Source organism: Leptodactylus fuscus, chromosome 1 (assembly GCF_031893055.1).
Source record: "Leptodactylus fuscus isolate aLepFus1 chromosome 1, aLepFus1.hap2, whole genome shotgun sequence".
NCBI lineage: Eukaryota > Metazoa > Chordata > Amphibia > Anura > Leptodactylidae > Leptodactylus > Leptodactylus fuscus.
The window spans coordinates 234723291-234748327 of record NC_134265.1 but is presented as its reverse complement, the minus strand read 5'-3'; the positions used below and the strand labels follow the sequence as shown (position 1 = coordinate 234748327).

The 25037-nt window shown below is 42.7% G+C and overlaps 1 protein-coding gene across 2 annotated transcripts in view; it reads left to right on the top strand.

Moving 5' to 3' along the window:
- The window catches only part of FRAS1 (Fraser extracellular matrix complex subunit 1), a 368631-nt gene that overhangs the window by 108477 nt on the left and 235117 nt on the right, over positions 1 to 25037 (top strand). For both annotated transcript variants that reach the window (XM_075284507.1, XM_075284497.1), the window contains exons 3-4: positions 21120 to 21227; positions 23558 to 23650. In XM_075284507.1, the coding sequence (XP_075140608.1) occupies positions 21120 to 21227; positions 23558 to 23650 (201 nt within the window). The remainder of the gene's footprint in view (positions 1 to 21119; positions 21228 to 23557; positions 23651 to 25037) is intronic.

Here is a 25037-nt window from a genome sequence, read left to right as displayed (position 1 = left end):
TGCTTGCCACAGGCAATTGGTGCAGAATATGATGGAGATGTTTCCAGCATGTGACGTTGGCGGCAGGGAGGACAGTTCCTCCAGTAGGCGACCAAGTTCTCACCGGTCCACACAAACGAGGGGCACACTGTCTAAGGTCTGGGACACCTTGATGGCACCCCCTCGCCAAAGTGCCGCCACAGAGGGTCCTAGTGTCACCAGGCGTGAGAAGTATAGGCGCATGTTGCGGGAATACCTTTCCGACCACAGCCCTGTCCTCTCCGACCCCTCTGCGCCCTACACGTATTGGGTGTCGAAGTTGGACCTGTGGCTTGAACTTGCCCTATATGCCTTGGAGGTGCTGTCCTGTCCTGCCGCCAGCGTCCTATCTGAGAGGGTGTTCAGTGCAGCCGGTGGCATCATCACTGACAAGCGCACCCGTCTGTCAGCTGAGAGTGCCGACCGGCTCACTTTGATAAAAATGAACCACCACTGGATAGAGCCTTCATTTTTGTGCCCACCTGTGTAAAGCACCCCAACATGAAACTCCATGTCTGTACTCAACCTCTCCAATTCCTCCGCATCCTCATACTCATCCACCATAAGCGTTGCACAATTCTGCTAATACTAGCAGAGGCAAACAGAGAGCGGTACATTGAAGAATGGAGAAACGAAATAAATAACTCCAAGAAACTCACCGTGTACCAATCCCTACAAAGGGACTACACCATGGCCACCTACCTGGAGAGAATACGCCATCCCAAGCACAGACAGACCCTGAGCCGATACAGACTGAGCGCCCACAACCTAGAGATAGAGATGGGGCAATACAGACAGACGTACAAGCCACGGGAGAAGAGACTGTGCCAGCACTGTGACCAGGGGGCCCTAGAAGACGAGACCCACTTCCTGCTACACTGCACCAAATACTCAGCTATGAGGGCCGTCTACTACCAAAGACTCTCTGCCCACATCCCAGACTTCATATCTGCAGACGAGAAGAGGAAACTCTACATCCTACTGGGAGAAGAAGAGGCCACTGTGGAGATCGCTGCCCAATACGTGTCCAGCTGTCACCAAACAAGAGGAAGATGAGACTCCATGGACTGTTATATTTATCCCAAAATGGGCTGGTTAGAGGCTCCCTCCACCATGAATTTGCCCAAACTGGGCTGGTTAGAGGCTCCCTCCACCATGAATTGGTCCAAACTGGGCTGGTTAGAGGCTCCCTCCACCATGAATTGGTCCAAATTGGGGTTTTTAGAGGCTCCCTCCACCATGAATTGGTCCAAACTGGGCTGTTTAGAGGCTCCCTCCACCATGAATTGGTCCAAACTGGGGTTTTTAGAGGCTCCCTCCACCATGAATTGGTCCAAACTGGGCTGGTTAGAGGCTCCCTCCACCATGAATTGGTCCAAACTGGGTTTTTTAGAGGCTCCCTCCACCATGAATTGGTCCAAACTGGGGTTTTTAGAGGCTCCCTCCACCATGAATTTGCCAAAACTGGGCTGTTTAGAGGCTCCCTCCACCATGAATTGGTCCAAATTGGGGTTTTTAGAGGCTCCCTCCACCATGAATTGGTCCAAACTGGGGTTTTTAGAGGCTCCCTCCACCATGAATTTGCCCAAACTGGGCTGTTTAGAGGCTCCCTCCAGCATGAATTGGTCCAAACTGGGGTTTTTAGAGGCTCCCTCCACCATGAATTGGTCCAAACTGGGCTGGTTAGAGGCTCCCTCCACCATGAATTGGTCCAAACTGGGCTGGTTAGAGGCTCCCTCCACCATGAATTGGTCCAAATTGGGGTTTTTAGAGGCTCCCTCCACCATGAATTGGTCCAAAGTGGGCTGTTTAGAGGCTCCCTCCACCATGAATTGGTCCAAACTGGGGTTTTTAGAGGCTCCCTCCACCATGAATTGGTCCAAACTGGGGTTTTTAGAGGCTCCCTCCACCATGAATTGGTCCAAACTGGGGTTTTTAGAGGCTCCCTCCACCATGAATTGGTCTAAACTGGGGTTTTTAGAGGCTCCCTCCACCATGAATTTGCCCAAACTGGGCTGTTTAGAGGCTCCCTCCACCATGAATTGGTCCAAATTGGGGTTTTTAGAGGCTCCCTCCACCATGAATTTGCCCAAACTGGGCTGGTTAGAGGCTCCCTCCACCATGAATTGGTCCAAACTGGGCTGGTTAGAGGCTCCCTCCACCATGAATTGGTCCAAATTGGGGTTTTTAGAGGCTCCCTCCACCATGAATTGGTCCAAACTGGGCTGTTTAGAGGCTCCCTCCACCCTGCTTTCCCACAACTCTGCTGGTTAGAGGCTCCCTCCACCATGAATTGGTCCAAACTGGGCTGTTTAGAGGCTCCCTCCACCATGAATTGGTCCAAACTGGGTTTTTTAGAGGCTCCCTCCACCATGAATTGGTCCAAACTGGGGTTTTTAGAGGCTCCCTCCACCATGAATTGGTCCAAACTGGGGTTTTTAGAGGCTCCCTCCACCATGAATTTGCCCAAACTCTGCTGGTTAGAGGCTCAATCCACCCTGATTTTCAAAACAAATGTTGGTGCCAACCTCAACTTACTACAAGGGCCAAATTCACTGCTGGTGACAAGCTCTCCTCACTGCAAGTGCCAAATACACATGTTTCAAGGTGTTTTTTTATCTACTGTCAGAGAGGTGGTATTGAGTGTGTAAAGTGTGTAGTTGTTAGGCTGTGATGTTGGGGTAATAGAGGGTCTTTGGTGTGTTAGATGCCCCCAGACATGCTTCCCCTGCTGTCCCAGTGTCATTCCAGAGGTGTTGGCATCATTTCCTGTGGTGTCATAGTGGACTTGGTGACCCTCCAGACACGGATTTGGGTTTCCCCCTTAACGAGTATATGTTCCCCATAGACTATAATGGGGTTCGAAACCCGTTCGAACACACGAACAGTGAGCGGCTGTTCGATTCGAATTTCGAACCTCGAACATTTTAGTGTTCGCTCATCTCTAATCATAATCGATGTAAAGTATTGAATTAATTGTGATTTTGATTTGGGTCATAATAACCCAGCCCCAGTATTGTTTGTTTTCTCCATTGTTTGTCCCTAGAGTGAAAGTTCAGTTGTCACTGAAAGCCAAACTTGAAGTCAATTTATTTAGTGCCAAGCTGTTCCACAACACTTTACAGATATTGTCATCAATTACTGTTCCAAGTAGGGCTCACAATCTTAATTCCCTCTCAGTGTGTCTAAAGTGGTGGCGAAGTACCTGGTGGAATCCCACACAAACATGGGGGAGAACATACAAACTCTGTTCAGATGTTGTCCTTGGCTGGATTCGAACCCAGATCTCCAGAGCTAACCACTGAGCTACTGTGTTGCCCAAAGTCAAAGTTACATGGCTCTGATCACAAAAGAATTATCAGGAATAGCTCCCTCTAGGATATATATTAATAATATACATAGTTAGATATGTGTTACATACATAAATCAAATGCTATGGGATGTGTTGTGTCATATAATCCTAATATTGCATTTCATTCTTTCACATGTAATGTCATGTAAATTGTGGCAAACTTCAAGCAAGCTATAAGACGCATATGTATATTCCATGTCAACACAATCTTAGTAAAGGTTTTAATTAATAAAGTAAAGGGGCAGCTTCTCTGCACAGTCTACAGGTATAGCTAGGACCACCTCCCGCCATATTATATTTGATATGATTCTGCCACCCATATGCAGGAGATGACCAAACTACTGTTCCAATGCTTTTTACTCTTTCCACTTATTTGTTTAGGGTATCAATGTTCTTAGAAGTTAAAATATCACATGAAAACACTTCAGGGAGACTGAAGCTGTTCTGATGGAAGAGGTGAAGAGCAGAGACTTTTTAATAATTCAGCACTCTTATATCTGCTGCTGCTTCAGGTGGTTCCACATTGACAAACACTGACTAGATCAGTAACAGATTGAAAAATTCTATTTACTTGTCCTTTTGTTGCCCTTGGGCATGTGAAAATAGTCAAGTGATCATCTTGTAAGATACATGATACCTAGCCTTTGTTTTGTAATGTTTATCCAGATACTTGGTCTGAAAGAAGTCCAAAAAAATTCTCGCTGCATTATGAAACTTGCTTTGTCCCACTGCGTGTGCAGCTGAGGAGCATACTTTGTCAATATGTCATTCTGAGAGCAATTGGCAGCTAATTTTCTTGTGTGATAGAAAAGTATACATCCCCTCAGGGACGAAAAGACGATTAGGTCACGTGTTACTTTGGACAGCATCCAGGAATGTCAGGGAAACAAAAGTTGTTATAACAAGACATAAACCAGAAAACATATTTAACAAGGCTACAAATACGTGCTTCTGACAAAAAGACTAAGATAATTCACACCATTAACACTGATTGCTTGTGTGTTCCAATGACAGCCAAGGGCAATCATTTCAGAAAGTCTCAAGTTTGCAAAAACCAAGCAAAATCAACAAAGGAAAAAGTCCAATTTTGCCATGGGTAAAGCGTGCTTAAAGAAGAACTGTCCTTGTATATAGAGCAAGGTATTACTCTTATTGCCTGTTAATTTACGGTATATTGTTTTTTTCATTCTAATATGTCTCTATTAGACATTGCCTATAGGGCAATATCTAGTAGTATAATGAAGCTTATCCTTGCTTTCAACAGATCGTATAAGGTGTGCATCACTCTCTGCAGACAACTTTCAAATTTCCTAGTTATATATACTAAGATTTCCATAGGTACCCTCCTGAGACATTACAATATTTGACTAGATAGCTTTGAGACAAATATGGGGAGTGTATTTAGCGGAGATGATGTGAACACTGCCTATGAGCAGTATAAAACTTGTGTGTGTAATGAGAATCTATTCTTTTGCAGATTTACATAGCAGATATGTACTATAGCAGAATTTTCTGTGGTCACGTTAGTGAATGTTCTGTTACATGTGAATTTGTGGTCACGTACACGTCACATGAGCTGAAGACACATTGTTCCCTTTATCAGCTCACAGTCTGGCTTACATTTCCCAATTCTCTTATCCTTTACTCTGATGTTATACTCCTGGTCAAGATCACTATTCTTGTTTGTACTCTTCTTAAAAATCTTTTTCTATGTCCCTATGGTGTAATGTATCCATCAATAAAGCCCTTTTAGATTAAGCCTTTAAATCGGAGGGGTTCTTGCTTGTGTCTTTTAAAAATGTGCATTAAAGGGGTAGCATTGATAGCCTATCTCTCGGACCCCCGCAGATTACCTGTACTGAGACAGCATGGCTCCTCGTATTGGATAGACTATCAATACTAGAAATTGGATAACTGCTTTAAAGGGGCCCTATCATTGCCAAAACATGTTTTGGAATACTGATATGCCTGAATAGCCTTTAAGAAGGCTATTCAAGTGCTGCCACTAGTGTTTCAAAAGACATTCCCCCCCCTGTTTTTCTTAATTATCAGTAAAACCGATATGCTAATGATGCACACCGAGCACCCTGGGCGTTCCCCAGAGCCAGTGAGCACCCCCCTGCGTCATACCTCTTTCACGCCCCCTCCGTTGCTTGTGCTCCATTATGCCCTCCTCCTCACTTGCTGTAACTGCCTCCATTCTTCATCCAGTGTTGTTCCTGCACTTTCAAATACCAGGTATGTGCAGTAACACCCCGTTCTGAGTGCTACTGCGCATGCCCGAGCGCCATTTTCTTGTAGCTACCTATAGAATTCAGCATACTGCTCAGTATGCTGTTCTATAGCCTTTTTAAAGGCTATTCAGCCATATCAGTATCTCAAAACACATTTTGGCAATGATAGAGCCCCTTTAATGAATTTTGCCAACTTGTTTAAGCCAGACAATGCCATATAAACATGGTGACTATCAATGTTAACACTTAAGTGTACATCTCTTAAAAGAGAACTTTTGCCCATGAGCAATTTGGCCCCCCCCCCCTTTTTTTTTAAATCTGTTCAAAAAGGTATGCCGCCCCCCCATAATTATATGTATGCGAGTTAGAGAATGGAGGATATGGTTCTTTACATTAACTCTCATCTAAATTAGATTCCTCTAATATTCTTCATCATAAATGTTTTTATGTATACTATCATTGCTATCATCGATTTTTAGCTCACCCCACATTGGAATAACCTTTATAAAGGATATTCTAATCCTACCCGGCTTTGTCTTCTTTTCTCTGCCGTTTTTGAATAAACCTAGTTTTTTCCATTTATGCTAATGATGCTCAGAGAGGGGCGTTCCTCCTGTGCCCTGAGCATAGCCTTGTCTTCACCGCAATGCCTACTCCATTTGTTTATACTCACATCCACTGGATCTTCTACCGTAATCTTCACTGTGTCAGCAGCCAATGCTCTATCCTTATTTGAAGCAATATGACGGGCGGAGCATGTGCTGTCAGCTTTACCTGAAACCGAAAAGGCAGAGCCGACAGCGCATGTGTGGGATTTCAATCCTGAAGAACAAAGCGTTGGCAGCTGACGCAGCAAAGAGGATGGGAGAAGTTCCAGGGAGCAAGAGTATAATCAAACAGAGGTAGCATTGCTAAGAAGACGAGGCTGTGCTCAGGGCACAGGGGGAATGCCTCCTGTGCTTTCTGAGCATCATTAGCATAAAAGAAAAAACTAGGTTTATTCAAAAACGGCAGAGAAAAGAAGACAAAGAAAGATAGGATTAGAATAGCTTTTATAAAGATAGACTCCCTTAAAATGTTATAAATACAGGTTCATTGGTTTGTTCAAGATTATCAGATTTGAAACTGCTCCCTCACTGTCCAGAGCATAAATGTCAGAAATAAATTGTCAGTGGGGAGAGTGTATAAATGTATCCCGCTCTTTGCCAAACTCAACTAACCTTTTGTGTATAAGTAAAGTTAAAGCGAAGGCAAACATTCTGTTGGCTGCCATAGTGCTCTTTCTAAACTATTGGCACAAGCCCCTTCATGTTTCACACTATTTGAGAACAATCAGAGGTGTATCTATATGATTCAGCTATTTAGAAATGAAAGTTAGATTGTATTATAGTCCTTAAAGGAGTTGTCCCATCACAAGGATCCTATCTATACTGCTTGTTAATGTGGATTTAAGACTTTTCCTAAATACACTGCTTCAGCAAAACTGCTTTGTTTGTCCACTATCTTACTTTATTCAATTCTTTGTGGCCACAGCCCTGAATTAGCTGCTCATGAGTCAAGTGATGTATCTGCTGCTCTGAGGGGTAGGGAGGAGGGGCTAAGTACAGGGGAGCGAGCCTGTGTATCTAGCTATTCCTGTGTCTACACCATGTGACCTAGCTTCCTACTATCAGATAGGGGAGAGGAACTGCTTTCATTTCTTCTGTTTTCCCAGTTATCAGGCTAGCTAATTCAATTGTGTTCATTATGGCAGAGACAGGCAGTCTCTGTATGTAACACAGAATGGAGTTGCTGCTGCCTGTACTTCATAGTCCAATGTGGGTGGGAAGAGCTACACATGAATTTGGGGGTGGAGCTAAACGGCAGGTTGCATGTGAAACCCCGCCCACCAAATGATGCAAGAAACCAGGAAGAAAGAAGATTTTACAGGAGTGAAGACTGTTGAGTATACGAGGTGGGAATACCCCTTTAATTCTTCGGCAAGTTATAGATACACTATTATAGGTCTAGCCATCAATAAACAGTGACTTGCAAACCCCTTCAGCATCATGTCAATGCCACTGGAAATTCTTGAAACCAAATAAAGGCCTTTCCCAAAGGCCGATTTGAAAGCACATAATTCTCAAGAATATCATTGTGTGCTGTTGCTAGGATGTGCTGTTCAAGACATGAAAAATAGCCCTAGACTATGATGCCTGCTTTTGTAGCACTATGATGGCGATATTGATTGCACTCAAAACCCAAATCAAAGGCCTCTATGGCAGCCCTAACATAATCTCTGGGTACGAGTATCTGCATACAATGAAATTTTTGCATACATTTCTAGGGCTGAAAATACACTCCTTGACAAAAAAAAAAAAAAAAAGTACATCTAGATAGAAATGTTGGATTGCAGCAGACCTTGGCATGCAGTTATTACTGAGGCAGATATGTAAATAATTATAGGTGTGGTCTGTTTAGACACTGAGTATTGCCACAACGGGGTGAAAAGGTGCCTAAAGATTCTCGCAGAGGCCTCTCTTGCTGAGAATTGCCGACTGCTAGACATGCCTCTACAATGCACTCAAAGACATTTTGCTAATTTGACTGAATGCTCTTTTCAACAAATTTCCCACTATCAAGTCTGTTCTGACCTAGCTGTTTTGGGAGCAGTGGTTGCATGACTGCACACACATGCGATGAACAGGCTGTGGACACTCGCAACAACTGTTTCCCAGTTATGTCTCCGTCCGCCAGATTGCAACACTTTCGTAGCCTGTCCGGTCAGCAGATTTATCGCCAATTAAGTGTTTATGGGACCAGCTGGCATACCCACTTAGCTACCCTACTATTGTGCAGGATCTACAGGCCCAGCTGCAACACCTGCGAAATAATGTGCTGCAGGATGCCAACCAGAATCTTTATGCCTCCGTGCCAAACCTTTCTCTCTAATATTATAATCCCTTACAAATATCATAATTTTATTCACACTTACAAGGTGTCATTCCAACAACTCCCTCTTGGTGCAGTACGTGTTTTTGTCATTGAGTATATGTACTATATCTGGAATGAGTTGTTTCTGCAGCATGTGCAGGGATTTCTGCAAGCCCCATTCAGAAATGTCTGTATGAAATCTGTGATATGTAAACATACCCTAACAGTGTAGACTGTAAATTATTTATAGCTCTGCATTAATGAAAAATTGAGGTAAGAGTAATGTTGTATTTGAGAACTAACCTGATAAGATTTTTTAAGATACATTATAATTTTGGTGAAATTATTTTCAATTGTTTCCACATACTAAAAATGGATATTACACAGATTCTATGCTCTTCCACTAATGTATTTTTATGAGGCAGCTGTCCATTTGGTTATATTTTTCTATATAATCTAGACACCATTCACTAATCTGCCTTTGATTTCAACAAATGCTACTAATGCGATGCACTGCCTTTATGACCCTGTTCTATTTCTCATACTCCATGTTACTGAGAAGTGCTAGCAGCTGCAGCTAGCCTCAGAGCTGTGCCAGATATGCGTATTACTTCCAAGGTATTTCACATCAAAGAAATCTAAGTCAATGTTTGGGTCTCTTCAGTTTGACAAAAGAAATTGAGGATTAGTCGCTTCATGCAATGATAAAGCAGCATTTCTTTTGCAATATAGATGTCATGGACTGATTTGTATAGTATGCTTAATATTCTCCAACGAAGGGATCTTAAAGAGGACCTTTCACCGATTTGGGCACAGGCAGTTCTATATATTGCTGGAAAGCTGACAGTGCGCTGAATTCAGCGCACTGTCGGCTTTCCCGATCTGTGCCCCGGGTAAAGAGCTAGCAGTGCCAGGGCACAGATCAGGAAAGCCGACAGTGCACTGAATTCAGCGCACGGTCAGCTTTCCAGCAGTATATAGAGCTGCCTGTGCCCAAATCGGTGAAAGGTCCTCTTTAAATGTAATTGTGATAAGATTGCTTCTTGAGTGTAAGAAAACAGAATAGGGCCACTTCACACGGAGTTTACACTCCGTATAATCTGTACATTGTACATGTGTAAAAATACACGTGTAAAATGTAGTTAGCCATTGAGTTCAATGGCATGTTTGTATAACGCGCATCTTTTTATGCGCGTCTTTATCACATATGTCTGAGAAATGTATTATTGTCAGGCTCTTTTTCTCCTCTTTCCCTCGCTATCTAAACTGAAATGTTTACTGAATTGCATCTTGGCCTGTCTTGAATTGTCAGAGGGAAGGAGGGAGCAAGGCCTTGTGAGAGAGAAGTAAAAATACAGACAAACAGAGACTTCTGGAACTAATAGTAGAATTTGCATTTCACCACAAACACTTTATTCACATCAGTACTGTTCACTAATGCTCTGTAATGTCTTCTTTGCTGCTTCTGACTTCTTCACTGGCAACAGCCAACTCTATGTAGGTAGAAAAGATAAGATCAATATGCAATTTATTAGTTTGTTTGTATTTATACTGGTAATTTGCTTAGTGTAATGACTATAGTATTTTATTTGCTTGTGATTAGTAGTCTGTCAGTCATTGAGTGGGATCACACTTAAAGGGGTTGTCCCATCACAAGGATCCTATCTATACTGCTTGTTAATGTGAATGTAAGACTTTTCCTAAATACATTGCTTCAGCAAAACTGCTTTGTTTGTCCAGGCATCTGTGCCGGCGTCTGTGCATCTGTGCCAGCGTCTACACTCCCCGGCATCCGCCTCTCTATTACAGCGGATGCCGGGTTTGTATTCACATATGCAAAGCCAAGCGGCGAGATGCCGCTGGCCCTGCGTGGAAAGTGGGAATACCCCTTTAAGATGTAGACATCTTCAGCTGCTCCAGCTCTCTGAAAAAGTGATCAGGTAAAATCCCTCTGCCTGTAAGAAATGGCAAAAGGACTGTTGTGACCATGTAATGCAGGTGTTTTTTTTTTTTTTTTTCTTTTAACTTACATTTATAACTTATCTGTTTCAGAGATCTTAAAGATGCCAAATATGTCAAATAAACCCCTCTGTCTGGTGACAATATTTTTTTACGTAAAATATAGTTAATTTCTGGCAACACTGCCTCCTTTACTATTTTCCGTAGTTAAGTCTTTGTTTTATTATATTCATTATAATATTTTCCAGTCAATCTAAATATAACCCCAGAAAAGCACAAGTAACACCAGGACTTCCATTCATCAGTCTTGTTGTCTAAATCGTGTGACAGTGAAAGAAGAAAGCAGAAGGATGAATTAAGTATGAGCAGCGGGGCTCAGCTCAATTCTACTGCAACTTTTCCTCCTTCTCTTATTCTAAAATGGCACTATTAATCTTCACCTCCAGCAGCTTCTGGGCTCACATTACAAAAGTACAATAACTTCAAGGCTAACATCAGATCTCTGTCACCGTACCTGCTGTATTGCTAAGTAAGAGGAATCACTGGCACCCTCATCTACATTGTGTAGTGTCCAGGAGCTCTGATTTTTTTTGCCAAAAGTGAGAGGCATTGACCACATAAAGATGACTGTATTGATGTATTCTTTGCCGGGATCTTTCTCTGATTTTCAGTGTTGTACTTTTACTGCCAGTTTTTAATGTAGTGTTTCTTTAGTCAGAATCTATTTTAGATGACCTAGGGTATACTTCTCTTGTTACTATGAACTTTTTGTGTATTCCAACACATCAATATATTGTCTGAAAAAGGACGAAACAATAGACAATGAGACGAGGTACCAGTGCTACACCTCTTTTTCTTTATTAAAAAAAAAGTTTGCTTGCTTTCTATAAACAGCACCGCTATATTCCAAGGGTTGCAGGGTATTTTAAGTATGCAGGGTTGTTCGTACATTAAATGGATCATATAATTAACAAACATGTTTTAAACTTAAAGCACATAGGATTAGCCTTTATAAAGGCAATTCATCTCTTACCTTTACATGCCTCCCAACTTTCGAACAATAGAAAGAGGGACAAAATGTGTGGCGTGCATAGCACACCGCTGCAAATTTAGCTCCGCCGACTTTTATGTTGACTCCGCCCTTTCTGATTCATTTTCCATGTGCCCCCACACAGTATAATCCTCCTGCAGTCGTCCGTACATTATATGCCCCCACATTGTAATGTTTCCTTCCAACTGCCCCACAGTATTAAGTCCCTCTCCTGGTGCCCCATTTTAAACATGAAACTGGAGGGGACATTAGCAATGGGGGTAGTTGGAGGGGGACAATAAATTAATGGCAGATGAAGTGGGACATTAAAAGGGGGGCAACTAGAGGGGGGCATTAAACTCGGGCAGCTAGAAGCAGACATTAAACTGTAGGTGTAGCTGGAGGGGACATTACACTGGAGGCAACTAGAGGCAGACAGATTCCCCTCCAGCTACTCCCACGGTTTAATGCTTCCCTCCAGTTGTCCCCAGTTTAAGTGCCTCCCTTCATATGCCCCATTTCATGTCCCCTCCTCCATCTCTGCCCCCGGTTTCATCTCCCCCCTCCATACTCCCTCAGTTTCATATAACCCCTTCATCTGCCCCCAGTTTCATGTTCCCCCTATATCTCAGCCCTCAGTTTCATGTACCTCCTCTATCTCAGCCCTCAATTTCATGTCCCTCCATCTCAGCCCCCAGTTTCATGTCCCCCCTCCATCCCATGCCCCCAGTATAACGACAAACACACAGACAGATACACAGAGACACACACTCACACTCTCTCTCCCTCCTGCATCTCACCCCCCCCCCTTCTCAGTACCTTACATGCATCTCTTCATTGCCCGGACACTGACACGCCCACCTAGTCATGTGATTGTGTGATGTCACACAAGGTCCTTGAACCATAATCAAGCATTCCTCCGATATCAATGTGATACGCGCGTATCACATTGAAAGCAATAGGTAAAAAAGCCTCTCATTGACTTCAATGGGTAGCGCACGTAAGACCGAACCCATTCAAGTCAATGGGATTCTGTTTTACGCCGCTCATTCTGAACGTGTTTACGTGTCAGAATGAGTGGAGTGTTAACTCCGTGTGACAGCAGCCTTACACAGTAACATTCAGTGAGAGGCAGGAACAGCTCTGAAAACAGAAGCAAGGGAAAGAGTGAAAAAAAGTAGGATTTCACACAAAGGGTCCAAAATTTATTACAAAATTTAATGACACAAACACTGCCAGAAAAAAATCAAAAGTTGTCCGACAGGTTAGTTACACTTTAAACAACACGTGAGGCACTAAAACTAACTCTCTCACTAACTAAAGTTTTGCACTGTCCACTAGGGTGAATATATGGAGCAAAGTCCTTTTCTTGTTCTAGTGGTCATAAAAATAAATGATTTGTTGAAGATCAACTAGTGATGTCTCTTACTTATAGAAGATCTGTAAGCTAGATTTTACAGTACAATTTGATAAGGATGGTGTACATACTTTTTCACAATATCTGTATAATCCTCATTAAGGTTAAGGACCCATGTCACAGAAATGCAGTGTTTTATGTGCAGATTTTTGTAGTGATTTTCTGAGCCAAAGTCAGGAGTGGTTTGAGCAGAAGGGAGGAGTATAAGTGATTCCTTTATACTTCTCTTTTCATTTGAAGCCATTCCTGACTTCGGCTTCAAAAACTACAGCAAAATCTGCTACAAAATACCGTATTTTTCGGACTATAAGGCGCACCTGCAACAAATGCCTGCTAAGGCATCTAGGTTCATATATAAGGCGCACCGGACTATAAGGCACACCGGACTATAAGGCACACCGGACTATAAGGCGCAGGGGGACAGAAACATCAGCAGCTCCGGGGGATGATGCGCTCCCAGCTCTCCAGTGTGACACAGAAACTAGGCGGGGCTGCGACTCAGGCCCCGCCCACACAACAGACTGCTGTGAAGAACACGTAAGGCAGCGAGGGGGTGTGGCCAGCAGCCAACATGGCCGTTACGCTGTCCTAACATCGCGCCACAGAGTGCAGCAGTCACGGAGCGGTCACTTCGGCGCGGCGGAGAGACCGGCGACAGCACGACCGGGACCCAACCAGTTGTATTGGGGAAGAGACAGCTTCAAATTGAGTTTCTGCAACTTCCATTAGAGGTAGGACAGATCCATATATAAGGCGCACCGGACTATAAGGTGCTTTTCCGCAGTGTAGCGCCTCAGCCGCCAAAGACCTGGTTCACATCTGTGCATGAGTTTCCGTTGGGGGATTCCGCTTGGAGACTGAACAGACACTTAATCCACATATAAAAGTGGTTACCTTAGGAAACTCACAGACACCATATGTCGTAATGGGATCCGTGTTGGTTTCCGCACGAAAAAAGCAGAGAGGGGAACAGAATCCCCTAACGCAGATGTGAACATGGCCTAAGAGTTTTCTGACTTTATATCAAATGAACCTCCTATAAGAAGGACTAGAGATTGATCTGTGAGTTTAAGTGTATTCTCCAACTAAAATGAATCTCTTCTCACCTAGAGACAAATCCCCAAATTCATTTCAGTGCATCTTGTACTGAGCAATGTGAAATTTTATCATATATATGGGAAGAGGTATATTGAAAGATGCTTGTCAGTCTGGGTAGGTAGAGATTAAGTTTAGCAGTCTCTTACTGAACTCAGGATATTTTAATATCAGGTGGGAAAAAGAAAAAGAGATCTACTTCATAGTGTAAGCAGTTGATCTTTGTTAGTTACCCGACATAAATCTAGTTGTTCTATTTTGGAAAGAGTAAGCTCTTGAGAAGTCATTATTACAAAACCTGGTTATAACAAAGCCGGAACATAAGAACCATATTCCTAAAGATGAATTATAAGTAAGAAAGTTTGAGATTCATGACAGCTACGCGTCTATCTACAAGTTTATTTTGCAGTTACAAAAGAATATTTTTCATTTTAGTTATTGCTTGCATAATAAGGTCCAATTCACACTACCGTCAGTAATTGGATCTCCACTTAAAGTGTAGAATTGTATAATTTCAGAGATTTTGTACACAACATAAAGTTTTAGAGCTGATGTGCCTTGGGGAGACGTGTTCATGAAATTAGGTAGAATGTTAATATAATGACTTTATAAAGCTGCTGTTAGTTGTATGTTTGCTTTTCAATATGCACTACTGTCTGATATTGCTATGTATCCCTAGGTGGTGGCACTCTGTTTGACCCCAAATCTATTGCCAGTTAAAGAACCCCCACGTAGACTTTAATAACCATTTACACTTACAAAGTACATTTCATGTGAAAACAGTTTGCTATATCTAACACAGTGATTCTTGTCAATATTCCCAGAGTGACTCTGAATACTGTTTTTGGTGGCAATATGATTTGTAGTTTCAGATTTATAATCTTAGCAAAACTATATATTGTCTTCTAACACAGGAAGTTAATTAAAATGTAATGTAAATACCTGAGGCTGATATATCTGGACTCCAGCACTCTGCCTGTCACCTCCGCCCGTCACACATACTATATGTTACCTGCTCGGGGTGGCAAACTCTGGACCTCCAAAATATGTATGGATTTTGTAGCACAAAAGCAGAAAGATAGCATACACTAAGAATTGCTAGATGTGCAGCGCCGCACCTCCCAGTCTCTGGGCCTGCTCTCTGCCGGCGAACTGCGCTAAGCCCCGCCCCCTCTGCTCAGCCACACCCCCTCCGCTCAGCCACACCCCCCCCCCCACACACACACACACACACACACCCACCCCCGCTCCGCCCCCTCCCCCAGACGGGGAGGCTGAGCGGAGGGGGTGTGGCTGAGCAGAGGGGGCGGGGCTTAGCGCCGTTCACCGGCAGAGAGCAGGCCCAGAGACTGCCTGCTCTCTGCCTGAGCGTGAGGGGAGGCTGCTGCTGCTTGTCCTGGACTGGCTTAGGTTAGCAAAAATGCCGCCCTCCCTGAGGCCCTGGCATAGCGCCGCCTGGAGCGCTCGCTTCAGGTCGCCTCATGGGAGGTGCGGCGCTGTCTCCAAGTTATCTAGGTTCTTTGGGTGTCTCATGTGGACTTTAATCTTGAGCTCCTTCCACAAGTTTTCAATTGGGTTAAGGTCAGGAGACTGACTAGGCCACTGCAACACCTTGATTTTTTCCTTCTTGAACCAGGCCTTGGTTTTCTTGGCTGTGTGCTTTGGGTCGTTGTCTTGTTGGAAGATGAAATGACGACCCATCTTAAGATCCTTGATGGAGGAGCGGAGGTTCTTGGCCAAAATCTCCAGGTAGGCCGTGCTATCCATCTTCCCATGGATGCGGACCAGATGGCCAGGCCCCTTGGCTGAGAAGCAGCCCCACAGCATGATGCTGCCACCACCATGCTTGACTGTAGGGATGGTATTCTTGGGGTCGTATGCAGTGCCATCCAGTCTCCAAACGTCACGTGTGGTTGGCACCAAAGATCTCGATCTTGGTCTCATCAGACCAGAGAACCTTGAACCAGTCTGTCTCAGAGTCCTCCAAGTGATCATGAGCAAACTGTAGACGAGCCTTGACATGACGCTTTGAAAGTAAAGGTACCTTACGGGCTTGTCTGGAACGGAGACCATTGCGGTGGAGTACGTTACTTATGGTATTGACTGAAACCAATGTCCCCACTGCCATGAGATCTTCCCGGAGCTCCTTCCTTGTTGTCCTTGGGTTAGCCTTGACTCTTCAGACAAGCCTGGCCTCGGCACGGGAGGAAACTTTCAAAGGCTGTCCAGGCCGTGGAAGGCTAACAGTAGTTCCATAAGCCTTCCACTTCCGGATGATGCTCCCAACAGTGGAGACAGGTAGGCCCAACTCCTTGGAAAGGGTTTTTTACCCCTTGCCAGCCTTGTGACCCTCCACGATCTTGTCTTTGATGGCCTTGGAATGCTCCTTTGTCTTTCCCATGTTGACCATGTATGAGTGCTGTTCACAACTTTGGGGAGGGTCTTAAATAGTCAGAAAAGGCTAGAAAAAGAGATAATTAATCCAAACATGTGAAGCTCATTGTTCTTTGTGCCTGAACTACTTCTTCATACTTTAGGGGAACCAAACAGAATTCTGGTGGTTTGAGGGGTTGAATAATAAATGACCCTCTGAATAAACTTTTCACAATTTAAAAAAAAATTAAACAAAGAAATAACATTCTTTTTTGCTGCAGTGCATTTCACACTTCCAGGCTGATCTACAGTCCAAATGTCACAATGCCAAGTTAATTCCGAATGTGTAAACCTGCTAAATCTGCAGGGGGTTGAATACTACTTGTAGGCACTGTATCTTGCGGCCATCGTAACGTAATAGATCACCTGCTAAACTAGACTGTGACAACTAGTGTTGGGGCTCTCATTATAATCAGAGCCTTGCCAGTACTGCAGCTTATTCTATGAGATTCAGACAGGTACCATTCAATTCTAATAGGTTTGTGATTCTGAAAATCAAACCAAATGATACCTGTCACAGCAGACTCGTACTAGTACTGGTAAAGAAAATTATTTCTACATTATTGCAAAATCTGTAGCTGCATGGAGATCTTGCCGCTATAGGAGAAGTGAATCGCTGTTAGAGACATATAGGAGGCAGAGACGGCCTATTACTGCCTTCCTGATAGCTGTATATACAGCTTAGAGCTGTGTATAAAGCCCAAGAAGTGACATGGCATGGCTGTTTCCAGCTCGGATCCAGGTGGTCATGTGATTGCTGGATAACTGCAAGATCTGGGAACTGTCATTTTCCCCTGTAATATGGCAATAAAATACACTCACCGGCCACTTTATTAGGTACACCATGCTAGTAACGGGTTGGACCCCCTTTTGCCTTCAGAACTGCCTCAATTCTTCGTGGCATAGATTCAACAAGGTGCTGGAAGCATTCCTCAGAGATTTTGGTCCATATTGACATGATGGCATCACACAGTTGCCGCAGATTTGTCGGCTGCACATCCATGATGCGAATCTCCCGTTCCACCACATCCCAAAGATGCTCTATTGGATTGAGATCTGGTGACTGTGGAGGCCATTGGAGTACAGTGAACTCATTGTCATGTTCAAGAAACCAGTGTGAGATGATTCCAGCTTTATGACATGGCGCATTATCCTGCTGAAAGTAGCCATCAGATGTTGGGTAAATTGTGGTCATAAAGGGATGGACATGGTCAGCAACAATACTCAGGTAGGCTTTGGCGTTGCAACGATGCTCAATTGGTACCAAGGGGCCCAAAGAGTGCCAAGAAAATATTCCCCACACCATGACACCACCACCACCAGCCTGAACCGTTGACACAAGGCAGGATGGATCCATGCTTTCATGTTGTTGACGCCAAATTCTGACCCTACCATCCGAATGTCGCAGCAGAAATCGAGACTCATCAGACCAGGCAACGTTTTTCCAATCTTCAATTGTCCAATTTCGATGAGCTTGTGCAAATTGTAGCCTCAGTTTCCTGTTCTTAGCTGAAAGGAGTGGCACCCGGTGTGGTCTTCTGCTGCTGTAGCCCATCTGCCTCAAAGTTCGACGTACTGTGCGTTCAGAGATGCTCTTCTGGCTACCTTGGTTGTAACGGGTGGCTATTTGAGTCACTGTTGCCTTTCTATCAGCTCGAACCAGTCTGGCCATTCTCCTCTGACCTCTGGCATCAACAACGCATTTCCGCCCACAGAACTGCCGCTCACTGGATGTTTTTTCTTTTTCGGACCATTCTCTGTAAACCCTAGAGATGGTTGTGCGTGAAAATCCCAGTAGATCAGCAGTTTCTGAAATACTCAGACCAGCCCTTCTGGCACCAACAACCATGCCACGTTCAAAGGCACTCAAATCACCTTTCTTCCCCATACTGATGCTCGGTTTGAACTGCAGGAGATTGTCTTGACCATGTCTACATGCCTAAATGCACTGAGTTGCCGCCATGTGATTGACTGATTAGAAATTAAGTGTTAACGAGCAGTTGGACAGGTGTACCTAATAAAGTGGCCGGTGAGTGTATATGTTATGTTGAAATGCCCCCAAAAGTGTTTTATTACCTTACACGGGGGCACAATGTGTGAAAGTAAAAGTAAGGGTCCATTCACACGGAGTAATGTTCCGCATGATGTGGCACGTATACGGCGTGTGAGACTTTGCGCGCCGTAAAAGCTCCCATTGATCGTTCTTTTCTTTGAGAGTTAAGTTTTTTTGGAATTTTACATCTTAAATTCACTTGTGTGAATTAATTAATAGTAATTTGGACTTTAAATTTGGTTAAAAACTCATGAAAATAATTTATTTCTAGTTATTGTTATTTTTTATAGTATGGCTTTGCAAACAAATTATTATTAATTAATTCACATAAGTCAAATATATAATGTGCTGACTTTCACTGTCATGAAAAAACTATGGCTTACTCATTTAACTCATATGATCACACTTATTATTGCCACTTTGTTGTATTAGTTCATTGAATTTACACGATGACAGACATTAAATCAATAGATTTGAAAGCAGGATACAACAATATATTGTAATTTGTTTCCAATTTGTACGTGAAATATTGCTCATGTGTTGCACATTGATGCTTCAGAGCACTCGATACATATAAAGCACTCGAGCCTCAAAGTCTATCGATTCCGAGGTAAAATATGTAGTTCAGGTAGCAGCAGGGCTGAAGGCAGGAGCTTCATTTGATATAATGCCTCTATCAGTCTAGGCTTTGCTGGCAGGAATCCATTGTTCATTATCACAGGCTTAGAACAGGGAATCCTGGGAGCCTTTAAACAAGAGTATAGTGCAGAACAGGGACCTGGTATTTACATCACAGAGAAGCATTGGTTATTTTTTAATACTGTATTTCATTATTCCACAGATGCAGATGTGTCAGATTTTTTTTATTACTTATAATATATTAATTTGTTACAAAAAGATTGTGGAAAGGTGCCATGAAAGGTTAGAAAAAGGTCTGCTTCTCATAGAAACGTTGCCCTTATTGTCCATGAGCTGTGTCTGATATAGCAGCTCGGCCTTATTTATTATATGAATAGCAGTGACCTGCAATATCAGGCAGACCAAAGACAACAGCAATAAAATTGGAAATGCAGCACCTTTAAAGAGATTCATCACTTCCACCAACTACAGCTCTACCTTCTCTACCTCTACCTTTTTTTGTTGAATGGTATTAGCAGAACCAGCTCAGGATTAATGCTGGGAAGACCAAGGAGATGGTGGTGGACTTTAGTAAACGGAGTGCTCCAATCCTGGTGGAGATCCAAGGGACATGCATTGAGATAGTCAGGACCTATAAGTATCTAGGCGTGCTCCTCAATAGTAAACTAGACTGGGCTGATCACCTGGAGGCGCTGCACAGAAAGGGTCTCAGCAGGCTCTACCTGCTCAGGAGGCTGAGGGTCTTTGGAGTCCAGGGGCCACTTCTTAGGGCCTTTTTCAATTCTGTGGTTGCTTCAGCCATCTTCTTCAGAGTGGCCTACTGGGGGAGTAGCATACCAGCCAGGGATAGAAATAGACTTGACAGGCTGATCAGAAGGGCAAGCTCTGTCCTGGGGAGCCCCTTGGACCCAGTACAGGTGGTGAGTGACAGAAGGATACAGTCCGTGGTGACCTCCATGCAGGAGAATAAATCCCACCCCATGTATGAGACCTTGATGGCACTTGGCAGTACTGTAAGTGACCATCTGCTTCACCCCAAGTGTGAGGAGCGCTATCGCAAGTCCTTCCTTCCAACCGTGACCAGGCTGTATAATCTACATCAGACCAAGTGAAGATCACTCCGCACAGAAAACTAATGATTATGATTATGAAGTCTTCCTTCTTTCTCTTCCATTCCTTAGCTGCTATGGACTCCTAGTATATCTTCTCTTCTCAGCATATGTGTGCCTACGTCTGTAATATATTACTGTGTATTATCCTGTATCTGTATTACTATGCTGCTGTAACATGCTGAAATTTCCCCACTGTGGGACTATTAAAGGATTATCTTATCTTATCTTCAGTAGGTGTTGGTCCACTCCACTGATTTCAGCATAGTTAGATTTGTTTTCTCCAGCCCCTTTCATTCATGAGCAAGCAGTGCTGTTAGTTTTCACACCAAATATACTAATTAGGCTCTCTACTGTCAAGTGGGCAGTCCTCAGCTAGGCTAAACAGTCAGGGATTGCTGACCCGACAGTAGAGAGCATAATTAGTACATTTGGTGCTCAAAAAATACAGTAATACAATTGGTCAGGAATAGCAGGGGCTAGAGAAAAACTTCTTTATCAGGCTAGACTGAGTGGAGTATGTGGTGAAAGGTCCTCTTTAAATAATGTATCCTCCACATCCATTTATAATATTCGATTGTCATCAGACTTTTTTCGATTAGTGTTAAAGCGACCTTTTTTTGACCTTGCAACTTATTTTTAGCATATGGGAATACACCCTTTTTACGAGGTCTATTTCCTTGTATAGAATGTAAATTTAGCAACAAAATTGCAAGTAACTTACAGTTACGATACCTATAATGCAAGTATTTATGTAAAATAATGAAAGTATATATAAAAGCATTTACAAAAGTCTTGTGTAACATGCATTACAGCATATACAATGTACAGACAAAGCAATAACGTTATATATGTTTTCTATTACAGAACGGTACTGAATGGAAGCCTGAATCTTGTCAAGATTGCACCTGTCATGACAACAATGTGGTGTGTGAAAAGACCCTTTGTAGGGACCCTCAATGTGATTTTACAAAGGTATTGACATATTTTTCCAGCCAGATTTATTTCCTTTTTGAGCTGTCATGCTTTATTTGCAAGTTCTTTGTGCAATTAGTCTGAACTAGATTTTTCATCAGTGCAGGTGATCGTTGTCTGTTAATTACTGATCTTAATAATGGAGAAATGAATAATATTATGGTAATCAATCTAACAATGTAAATGTCATTTATTTTTGTTCTCTCTGAATAGTAAAAGCAAAGATAAGAACCTTTGTAAAATACGAGGGGGTACTCAAAGTTTCCAGAAAAGTGTTTTTGAAGCGTGTATTTATTTTTTTGTGCAGAATTCCTTCAATCTCCTTCAAAGTACTCTCTTTTAGCGGCAGTACACTTGTCATATCTCGTCTGCCATTGTTCAAAATATTTTTTAAACTCACCTACTTTGATGTGTGCAAGCGCCTCCGTCGTTTTCCTCTTCACCTCCTCCACGTCGGCGAAACGCTTCCCCTTGAGGTTCTTCTTCATTCGTGGGAATAAAACAAAAGTCACATCGGATGAATAGGGTGGGTGGGGCAAGACAGACATGCCGTTTCTTGCCATGAAAGTGGTCACTGAGATGGCGGTGTGGGCTGGGGCATTGTCGTGGTGGAAAAACAGACTGCCACATTTCAGGCCTTTTTTGCCACACACTGTTGCGCAACCTCTTGAGAACCACCAAGTAGAAAACCTGGTTGACAGTCTGACCTGTTGGAACGAATTCCGAGTGCACAATCCCTTTTGCATCAAAAAAACAAATGACAATTGTCTTCACATTGGACTTCATTTGACAAGCCTTTTTGGCGTGGGGCGAGGATGGCGTCTTCCAGTGGCTTGATTGTTGTTTGGTTTCCGGGTCGTAAGCATAGCACCAAGACTCATCTCCCGTAATAATCTTAGAAAAAATTTCTGGGTCGGTTTCGGCTTGTTCTTTCATGGCACAGCATGTTTCGATGCGACACTATTTCTGTTGATCAGTCAAGAGCCACGGCACAAACTTTGCAGCGACCCGTGACATGCCCAAATCCTCCGATAAAATGCGCTGAATTGAGCTCCAACTCACTCCAGACAACTCTTCAAGTTCCTCAGTGGTTCGTCGTCGATCTTCACGCACGAGCTTGTTGATTTTTTGGACACTTTCGTCCATTCGGGAAGTTGACGGACGTCCAGAATGATCATCAATTGACATTTCACCATTTTTAAAGCGGGTGAACCACGAGTAAACTTGAGCTTGACACATAGCATCATCCTTGTAAGCGGTCGCGTACTACGAAAACTGCGCACGCAGCAGTCTCATTCTGGAAACTTTTGGGTTCCCCCTGTAAAATACTCCTTTCTCCTCCTATCAGACTCCTGTCCTCCTTGCTCCCAAACTGAATACCTTCTCTTAATTCACTGCTCAAATCTTGCTTCAGTAAAGATGGGTTGTCAGCTAACTGAATGATCAGACTACACCTGCAGCCCATAGAATTCATGGGAGATTTACATTATAAATAGGTTTAAAGGGTTTTCCCATCTCAGTGTTTCAGCCAGGCTGCCTGCAGTGTCAGCTTCTCACTTCCTGTATTTCCCCTCCCTCCACCCCCCACTGATTGATACACAGAACACTTCTGCAGGTCAGATAATTTGCAGTTTCTTGTACAGAACAGGCTCAGTGTTATCTGTGTGTTTACTTAGAGAGATAACAGACTTGGCTTTATATCAAACTGCAATTAGCTGAACAGATTGTCCTGCTTAGAACTGAGTGAGTGACATTACTTGTCCTATCTCCCAGGTCAGTGGTTATAGCAACGCAGTGTAAACAATGGAGGAATAAATTCACATATCAGGCAAACAAAGCAGAATTTCTAAAGCAATATATTTAGAAAAAGGTTTCAATTTTCATAAACTACCAGTATAGATAGGATTCTTGAGATGGGACAACCCCTTTAATGTAAGATTTCACCTTTCCAGAAGGACCATTTATAGCACTGCTGCTCTATTTTGTTGCGGAGGACAGTTTGGCTTCCTTTAGATATAAGAGCCCATATGTGATCCGGTCTTCTGAAGATGAAGGCACCACTGGTGTTACAGTGCTATCATTTGATTAAAACTTAAGTTAGCCTTATAATAATATATCCCGTTCACAGATATTGTATGAAGTTGGAACAGTCTGTTCTCTTTTTTTTTTGTACTTTAGATCGTTACTATCTTGGTACATTTACACTTCAATAATACATGTCACCTGAGCACTTCTGTAGTAATAATAGAAGGCTTGAGGAAAATGTTGTTAAAAATTTCTTTGGCTAGTTCAAATAATAATGCAAAGCTCATAAGTGATTTATTATTTAGGGAGAAGTTTTTCGAATAGATCCTAATAAGTGTTGCCCTGAATGTGCTTCAAGATCAGAAGGCTTCTGCCGACATGAAGGGAAGGAGCATGCTGTAAGTATTCTTTCATCTTTTATTTCCCATGTTAAGCAAATATTTTTTACCTGGCACTTTCATATGGAGAATATTTTTACACTCCTCTCTGAACCTAGTTGCAAGTATATTTTTAGCGCCACTTTGGCTTTATTAAGTATTCTGGTGTTAGTTTTCCCTTGTATATTTTTTGCAGCATTACATATTATAGATGTCTATTGCCTTAAAGAATTCAATAAAAGGATGTGATCTCTTATATAATATTGTTTTTAGAATTTTATTTCTGATCTATCCATTAAAGTGTCCTGATAACTTACAGGGCTGCAATGAACATTATATTTCTATATTCCACATGCTTTAGAATGTGTGAAGATCTCTGTTTCACAAATTGGAATTAGAAACCTGATCTAGGACTCCAGTGTAGTCTCCTATAGAAGGGGCATTAAAAGGGTATGGGAGGAGTATTACTTATAAAGGCATATTCACACATGCCAGATATGTTGCACCAGTGTCATTTAAATTGCACGCTACAGGAAAATTGGGGAGATCACAGCACTTGAGTACTCACTTGTACACAACCATTAGGGATCATAAGGTCACTCCCAACTAGCCACAGGGAATAGGAATTTGCTTTAATTTTATGGGACTTCTGGGCATACTATGGATTTTCATATCAGAAACTATTATACCAAATGTAAGGTCACGTAACTTACTACTGTTTTTATACTATGTTTTTTTTTTTTTGTGAAAACAACTGGTCATGACAGAAGTGCCAATGTGAGCTTCAGTAACAACACTATACAGGGCACTGAGCTATCTGCTGCCAGCTCCATGCACTGTGTAATACACAGACCAAACACACCTCTGAACAGCAGATCTATATGGAGATGGTTGTTGACCCTCCACTGATCAGATGTATATGGCCTATTCTAAGGAAATGAATGAACGCGAATACAGTCTGTGAAAACACGTCACACATCCGCGTGAATGAAGCCTAAGACTGGGTTCCAATATAGTAACAGTTGTATGATTGTGGCCATATACGGGTAGTGTTATGTTTGCATGTGGCTGTTGGTGTATAGGAAGCCTGACGCATTAAAAGCTTCTGAGCCAAATCTATGTAAGCGATTCCTGATTAATATTACCTGTGTATTATACAAAGATAATATGTAGTTTGATCTTGCAATTTGTTACATGCTGTTTTACTAGTTTGATTCATGTTATCAATTGAAAAGACCAACATCTGTTAACAATTTGTTATTTGCTCAGGATGAATTATTGTGAGATGCATGAACTGGTTGTAATAGCAGGAGTTGTGAATTATACATAACAGCCTTAGGCAGGCGAGGAACACAGACAGGATGAGACAGTGCAGGTTGTTGGAGTAGGTTGCTAGCAGTGAAACATT